This window comes from Neltuma alba, unplaced genomic scaffold, assembly GCF_004799145.2.
Source record: "Neltuma alba isolate B1F8T4 unplaced genomic scaffold, ASM479914v2 tig00010952_pilon, whole genome shotgun sequence".
NCBI lineage: Eukaryota > Viridiplantae > Streptophyta > Magnoliopsida > Fabales > Fabaceae > Neltuma > Neltuma alba.
The window spans coordinates 51,944-60,061 of NW_021635722.1; the positions used below are offsets into that span (position 1 = coordinate 51,944).

The 8,118-nt window shown below is 35.3% G+C and overlaps 2 protein-coding genes across 2 annotated transcripts; one reads left to right on the forward strand and one right to left on the reverse strand.

Annotated features, from left to right (window-relative positions):
* On the forward strand, positions 1–2,634 carry LOC114760253 (protein PLANT CADMIUM RESISTANCE 12). The gene is made up of 5 exons (XM_028949519.1): positions 1–398; positions 868–931; positions 1,075–1,239; positions 1,714–1,779; positions 1,899–2,634. The coding sequence occupies exons 1-5, from the start codon at positions 133–135 to the stop codon at positions 2,088–2,090; spliced, it is 753 nt and encodes a 250-aa protein (XP_028805352.1). The 5' UTR covers positions 1–132; the 3' UTR covers positions 2,091–2,634.
* Positions 2,635–3,188: 554 nt separating this feature from the next.
* LOC114760252 (putative cyclin-D6-1) lies at positions 3,189–4,656 on the reverse strand. Its single transcript, XM_028949518.1, has 6 exons — positions 4,510–4,656; positions 4,324–4,410; positions 4,119–4,214; positions 3,773–3,977; positions 3,545–3,675; positions 3,189–3,441 (listed from the first exon to the last, which is right to left on the reverse strand). Exons 1-6 carry the CDS (start codon positions 4,654–4,656, stop codon positions 3,322–3,324), a joined length of 786 nt encoding a protein of 261 aa, XP_028805351.1. The 3' UTR covers positions 3,189–3,321.
* Between the last annotated feature and the right edge of the window lie 3,462 nt (positions 4,657–8,118).

Genomic DNA, 8,118 nt, shown 5'->3' on the forward strand with positions numbered 1-8,118 from the left:
TATAAAAAAGACTCAACTTTTCCCTGTGGGTATTGGTGAAAGGATTCCAATGTGGGATCTTTGGGCATAATAAAGGGTGTGGGAGGAATTAGAGCGCCTCCGAGAGATTAGCCCTAGTGAAGCTTTCCGGCCATGGCCGAGATGGAGAAGCAGACGGCGAGGGTGGTTGAGGAGGCGAATGGCGGCGGCGAGGAGGAGAGGCTCTTGGAGGGTATGGCCGTTGTGGATTTCGACATGCTTTGTTCCACGGTGGCCTTGCAGACTCACGGCAAATGGGGGAAGCTCGGTGGTGTTGGAGATGAAGAAGAGGTTACGGAATCTGGCGGGGTCTTCAGGATGTGGGAAGGTGAACTTCTCGATTGCTGCGAAGACCGTCGAATCGCCCTTGAATCCACATGGTAGCTTTTGTTCTTCTTCTTCTTCTTCGTGAGGGTGGGTTGGTGGGCTTTGGCTTTTTGACATTCTGGGTAGAGACAAAGGTTTTGAGAAACATTGATTGTTTTGAGGGATCAGGAATTTGGTTGTTAGATTTCTCTTGTTCTTTGAAGGTTTCTGTTCAGTTTGTCTTTTGTCTTTTTGGTTTCTATTTCGAGCAGTGCCCAGAGATTTTATCTTCCCATATTTCTTTTTTCTGGGTTGGGTACTCTTGACAAATGAAGTTAAATCATTTTGACTTGTTGTTTTGACCCTCATAATTGTAGAGATGTCTTTGTGGTCAATGAAAAACCCAAACGCCAGAATAAATGGAGAGTTTAAGGGGAAGGGGAAGGGAAAGGGAAAAAGTCAAAGGATGAGGGATAGCTTGAAAGCTTTCTTATGATATATAATGCCTGTAATATGTGAGTAACAGCTCGCTTGGTTTTGCAGTTGTCCTTGCTACCGATTTGGGAAGAACATGAAGAGAGCTGGCTTTGCTCTTCCTTATTTTCAGGTACGCTTTTCATGAAGATGTCAAAATTCTCTGTTCCGGCAAGAAAAGTCAAATTGAGTTGAAAGTTGAAACTTTGACAAATTCAATTGATGTGAACTCTCTGAATCTGAACTTTGAGTTCTTTTTTCTCCTTTGTTTTGCAGGGAATAGTTTACTTTCTTCTAACAATTGGCGTCATTCTCAATTTGATTGCTTTTATTGCCACAAGAAAGTACCGTTTTCTCTACCTGGCAGTTTCCTTCGCTATTACTACTGGAGCATATTTAGGCTTATTCCGAACACGTATACGAAAGAAATTTAACATCAAGGTGGGGGTTTTTTTTTTTTTTTAATCGATGCTTGGCACATTTCAGCCAAAAAAAAGATGTCTTGCATGTCTCTGGATGGCTTCATATCCTTTTCGTTTGTTCAATACTTCAATTACGTTTAGTCCTCATATCTATATGAAGTTTAATTGTGGCGCACAATTGAGAAATGTGGCTGTCGCCATTTTTGTAGATGGGGTTTTGAGTAATTACATGGATAGGTGCTTATCTTGGAAAAAAAAATGGTGGTATAATCATCATTTTACAGGTTTATGAATCCCATTTGATCTACTGAAATTAGATATATCATTTGCATTCAACAGTTTGTATAGGGGTTAGACTGGGTAATATTGATGCTTGTGCCCTGTGACTTCCTATTCCTGTTTTGTAACTTTTAATATATGTGTACATTTTTTTTTTTTTGCTGAAATAAATTTTGAATAATGTCTAATGCTCTCTGCATTGGTACCTTTGCAGGACAGGGATAGTTCCTTTGATGATTTCATCTACCATCTCATTTGTCCTTGCTGTACATTATGTCAGGTCATCTTCAAAATCCTCTCTCTTCTCCACTTAGTTCATGTGATTTATGGGATGTGCTTAAAATTCTTGGAGGGACATGTTCGAATATTGACTATAGGTACCACTGAAACATGATGCAGGAATCGAGAACACTAGAGATGAACAATGTTCAAGATGGCACTTGGCACGGTCGGGGTGACACGAGGTACATAGGTGGCTTGAATGAAGGGAGTAAAGCACTCTTTAATCTACATCCGCCTCCGATTGTTTCCATGAATAATAATGATAAAACCGTCAATGAAAAGAGTACAGATGCAAGAGATCAGTCTTGAATCTAAGACTTTGGGATATTTTGAAACGATGTTGTCCCTTCTGAATTCCACTCCTATGTGTCTGCACAATGTGTGCACAATGTAACTTTACTCCCAAGTTCCGTGGAGTATCATGCCCAAGATGTGAACGTGACAACTGACAAGGGTTTCATCGGTGGCATTTGCATTCTAAGGTCTTATTGGTAACTGCAGGCATAACCTCATCAGCAGACAATGGTATCTGCCGTTTCAATCTGTCATCGCATCATTGCTTCGGATGGAGAACAATATTTGGTTTCTAAAAAGGAAAAAAATTCTGCTATCAGCTAAAAGTTGATAGCAAATACTGTACAAGTTTTACCCAAGGTTTGTCCTTCAAGTTATACCATGAGATGTGAGTTTGATCATTTGTACATATGGTCTTCATTTTCGGGTGAGGGGGCTGTGTTTTTGCCAGCCCTAGTAGTCTATATAGTTGGACGTGTTTAGGTGGTCATTGGTCGGGCGTATCATCTTCATTGTTCAACGGATTGAGTTTTTATAAATTATTTTGTCAAGTTGTTCATCCGCATTTGCAGGTGCTGGTCTAACTTGAGTTGCACGATTTGATATATAAATAAAAAGCAGAGAAAAACTAACTTCCAAATGCCCTTTTCCAGTACAATGCCTTTATATTAACAGAATCGCTTATAAACTTCGCCATTGAAACCGCTTTATATCCATGTGTGAACCACATTGGATTCATTAGGTGATCGATTGATAACCTCCAAATTATGGTTTTAAAAGCACTTTTCCGTAAAATAAGATAAATTCTTCTACATATTGATTTCGTAAACCGTAAAAGCACTTCTAAAATCATGGTTTGGTTTCGATCTAAACACTCCCTGAATCAACTACTTGGGTCTGACTTTGATAAGCTTGGTTGCAATCTATAACATAGAATCACAATACCTCCACAAGATCTAAGTTTTTATTTAAGAGAATCAAACAAGTACTTGTGACAAATGGCACTCAGGAGGTTGTGTCTCTCAATAACAAAGAACAGACAGGCATTTCGGCCCTCTCTGCTGGCTCAGGATTTGGACATAGAAAACACATGAACCAGAACGAGATAGATGCACAACCTTTTATCCTCGGCTTCTTTATCCCTCATGATTATTGGAATAAAAATGTAATAATCCTAATAATAATGGTCAAAGTCACAGAAAAATCAGATTGTCCTTCTTTTGATGTTCCTTTTCAGCACACTCAGTCAGACGGTGCTCACTGAAGTTTCTGTGCTTATAAAGCTCGTATCATAGTCAAAGGCTGAGTCTTTTGCCTCCATCCTCTTCATCTCTTGCATCAAACTGAAGCACCTACTTACTGTGTCCTATAATAACCACCATAAACCCTCTCATTAACGCTTAACACAATACCTGAATAATAATGATAAAATCATTTGCTTGAGAGAATAGCGATTTAATGCTATTTACCTCATCAATATAATCACAAGCTACAATTGAAGCCCTCACAGTAGAAAATTGCTGTGGGAATAGCTCACCAGATGCACAAATAAGTGCAGATGCTGCGACAGTGGAAGGTTTGAACCCCACAAATTTGATGTCTACAACCAAAACACTTGGAAATGTCAAGGGTTTGATCTAAATTAGAGTGAAAATTAATATAAAGTTGAGTGTTTTGAGTAAAACACAGAAATATACCATAATGAGCATTAAAGATTATCTCTGAAGCTCTCTCTTTCAGTGCTTGTTTTGATGATGGGTCTTTGAGTTCAATCTCAGCTAAAGAGATGAAGAAATGCAGAAAAGAAAAAGGTGTAATTGATCTCATACGCCATTCTAATGCTCCAAGTATAAGATTCTCCATTTTCTGAATAGTTCCAGCCTCAAACATACAACCTTCAATCTGATTTATTGGTCACATGATAATGTCACTAGTTTAAGATGTTATCATATATTGTACTGAAACTTAGAAATAGAGACCACAGAATCCTTGGGCACTTAAGAGTTAATGTCATGTGAAAACTCATGTAGTTCAAAGGCTTACCTGCAAATCTGAAATTGGGAAGGGTGTGTTGGTCATTTTTGAGGCCAGAGAAAGACAAGAGATAACAATGAGTCTGAGAAACCACGGCTTCCCCTTCTGCAAAACTCACAAGGAAAATTTCCGTGTTTGGTTACTGAGAAAATGGATAGTCCTACAATTGAAACTAAATAATTATGAAAGCAAGCAGGAACTTATCCAAATATACCTTTATTTCTCGCCTGGACACGAACCGGTCCAAGTAATTTATAGCAAGGTAAGTTCCTAAAGGGTCCAAATTGCTGGAAAACTGAACCTGAAGAAACAAGGCCACTGTTTAGAACAAACCATAGTAAATATGGAAGAAAACAAAGAAGGTCTAAACCAGACCATTCAGAGGAAACTGGTTTTTCACCTGTGATATGAGAGAAACAGCTTCACAACGGAAGGAAATGCAATTTTGAGTGGGCATATGATCAGATTCACAGGCAAAGAGTTCAGAGATGCTACAGTTTTGCTGTTCTTCAAAGCTGGCAAGTGGGTCTTCAAGATCAAACTCCATTTTCATGTTCTTTACCAGTTCATCAAATGATGGAATTTGTAATGATGGAAAAAAGAAAAGAGAGAAGCTTCTCTTTCTGCGTTGATAATGATAAAGAAGAAAAGTATGGTTGTCGTCTTAGTAGGATCCTTTGTTCCTTCCCATCCCAGCTGTTTTCACATTGAAGTCAGGTAAAGGCAGAGAGACGTGATAGTAGAAGTATCTAGAGAATTTAACATGTTATCTTAGTCAAATTACTACCATTATATTTTCTTCCACCTGAGGAAAAAAGATTAAGAATACCAAAATGGACTAAAAGTTACAGGGTTGTTACCCTTATTCCATGCGTTCACACCCATGAATACTGGGGTTCGCCCCATTGATAAATTTGAACTATATTGCTCAGCTATTGTAGGCAAAGATTAAACGGTGAAATTGCATTACTATATTTGTACTGATTATGCAGATTAGACATCATTGTCCTGGACTTCAGCTTCTTTCTTTCTTTCTTTTCTTTAAATCATTATTGCAATTTGAACAGTTTTCCAGTCAGTACTCGGTACAGACAACAATCTAACAGATTGACTTCCTGCATATTATCAAAGATTCCAACCAATGACAACATGTTTCCAATGCATTAGGTGTAAACATTAGATGATGAACAGTTTTTCCGGTCTGTACCAGAGCGGGTGAGCTAATTAATGCTTGAAGAGTTCTTAACGATGCAGTGGAAAACCATGTTAATGGAATTGGGGAAGAATCCTTTTGGGTGATAAAGAAAAGGAATTGAAAAGAAAAAAAGCAGGAGAATTATATTCCTTTCAAGTTTCAATCAGGACGGTCAAAATATCTTTAGCTTCTTTCTTCCCTTTGACCTGTCTCTATTTCTCGAGCTGCAACAAAAAAGAAATCCTGCTTTAACCCTCCATGATAACTTACAGTAGTAGATTTTATTTTAACTTGTAACCCTTTACTATCACTTCAGTTTCACATGAAATTCAGTGAAGTATCAGAATAGTTAATGCAGGAGAAGTATTGTTGGTATTGGTGGTAGAGAGTTGTTCAGATGAGATGAGAATAATACTCCCTCCGTTCCTTATTATAAGAGACAGATAACCGAAATACGTTGATCAAAAAAACAGTTAAAATTAGTTAAAAACAATTAATGTGTAAAAAATATAATTTGTTTTCCAAACATGCCCTCATTAATAAGGAATGAGAATAGGAGAGAGAATAATTAAAATATTAAAAGAAAGAGAAGTGGGAGGGAGAGAGAATGTGGGTTGGAGATAATAAATATGGGTAAAATAGGAAATCAATGCAAAAAAGTAGAGACAACTTTTAAGTGTCTCTTATATATAGGAACATACCATAAACATCAAATGTCTCTTATAATAAGGAACGGAGGGAGTAATGATCATGTGAAGGGGAAGTATGTGTCAGAAAGAGCCAGTTGAAATGAGGCCCTTCAAATTAGAAATATGTGAAGGTTACATTTAATGGTTAATATTTATGATTTTTAAAAAATAAATTACAGCTGTTTTTTAACAGAGAGTTTACTGTAATTTTTTTTTAAATTTATTCATTTTTTTATGAATTGAAAAATCTCAACCCAACTTAGACTGTATTAATTGGTGGGTTAAACGGGGCCATTCATCAATCCACGTAACCTTTTTATATTTTTTCAATAAATTTTAAAACAAAAGTTCTTTACCCAAAAGCTTACCTAAATTGATGTTTCATGTAACTTAAAATCCACTAAATTAATGTGTATGCGGGGCCATGTCCATGTGCTTAAAGTTGGGGAGTTAATATTAATTCTAATTGTAAGATCTGTTTTTTTATGTTTATGAGTTTTCTTCAAAATTAAACTTATCAATATTTTCCTACTAATAATCAAATAGGAGAGAAAGTAAGTAAATTAAAAAAGATGTTTAGGGTATTTCAAAAAAAAAAATCATATTAACTAGTTTAACTAACATTTTTAATCTACTCAAATTAGTTAATTAAATCCTACATTAAGAATAGGAGGAGTATATCATTAATAAACAATCACAAAAAATAATGCTCCTCCAGTTCTTAATATAAGACCCATTTAGCTAATTTGATTAGATTAAGTAAGTTAGGTAAGTTAGTTAATTATAAGAAAAATGACATATTTTTCATAAAATACCATAATCATCTTTTTTAATGCCTCCTTCCTCTTCTACATGATTATGGTCGAGAGAATATCTATAGGGGTAATTTAGAAAAAATTAATAAATATGATAAATGAGTCTTATATTTAGGACCAAAATCAACTCAAGAATTGGGTTATACATTAAGGACCGGAGGAGTAATATCATTCCATCCTTATTCAAACTTGAAATGATATCAATCTTTGATTCTTTCTCATCATCTTCATTATATGCAACAAAAGGTATATACTAGCTCCAATTGTAAATATAAGAACTAGTTCATTAATTTAAATAGATTAAAGAAATAAGTTAAGTTAGTGATTTGTAATAAATAGGTGTTATCTTTCCTAAAATATCCTTGCTAATCAAATTTATTGGGTAAAACTACCATTATTAGAATGACTATCTTGGGAAAAAATAAATATGAGAGACAAAATAGATTAAAATTTCATATTTAGGATTAAAATAAAAATCAAACGATATCTTATACTCCTCTAGTCCTTAATATAGGACTCAATTCTTGAGTTGATTTTGGTCCTAAATATAAGACCCATTTATCATATTTATTAATTTTCTCTAAATTACCCTTATGGATACTCTCTCAACCATAATCAAGTAGAAGAGGGAGGAGGGTATAAGAAAGATGATTATGGTGTTTTAGGAAAATGTGTCACTTTTCTTACAATTAACAAACTTACCTAACTTCATTAATCTAATCAAATTAGTTAAATGGGTCTTATATTAAGGATCGGAGGAGTATTAAAAATCAGAGACAGTATTAGTTATAAAGTTACCTTTTGGATATAACGCAAGGAAGAAAAAATGTTAGTATGATAAGACTGCATCTAATTGCCATGCGAGTTGTAAGTGGAGAGTGTGATGCGAGGAATTTTATTGCACATATAAACACATTTTGTTTCCCATAAACATATATCATTTTTTCCTTTCTCATACCTTCTTTATATTCATTATTCACAAAATATTATTTAAAAGTATGTTATCTTAACAGTCTAGCTAGCCATGCAGGTGCCCGTGATAAGCAAAAATAATAAGAGGGTGTTTGGCAGCCTCCAAACTATAGTTTTAGAAGCACTTTTTCGTAAAACGAAACAAACTCCTCTATATATTTACTTCGTAAACCGTAAAAGCACTTCTGAAACCATGGTTTGGTTTCTATCCAAACTCCCCCTAAATAACAAAAAGGTCCTGTCAACTCTCCTAAAATTTTGCCATTACTTACCTCAAGAATTAAGGAAAACTCTTATAAGCTAAGTGGTATTATTAATAACATGACTTTTGATCCAAC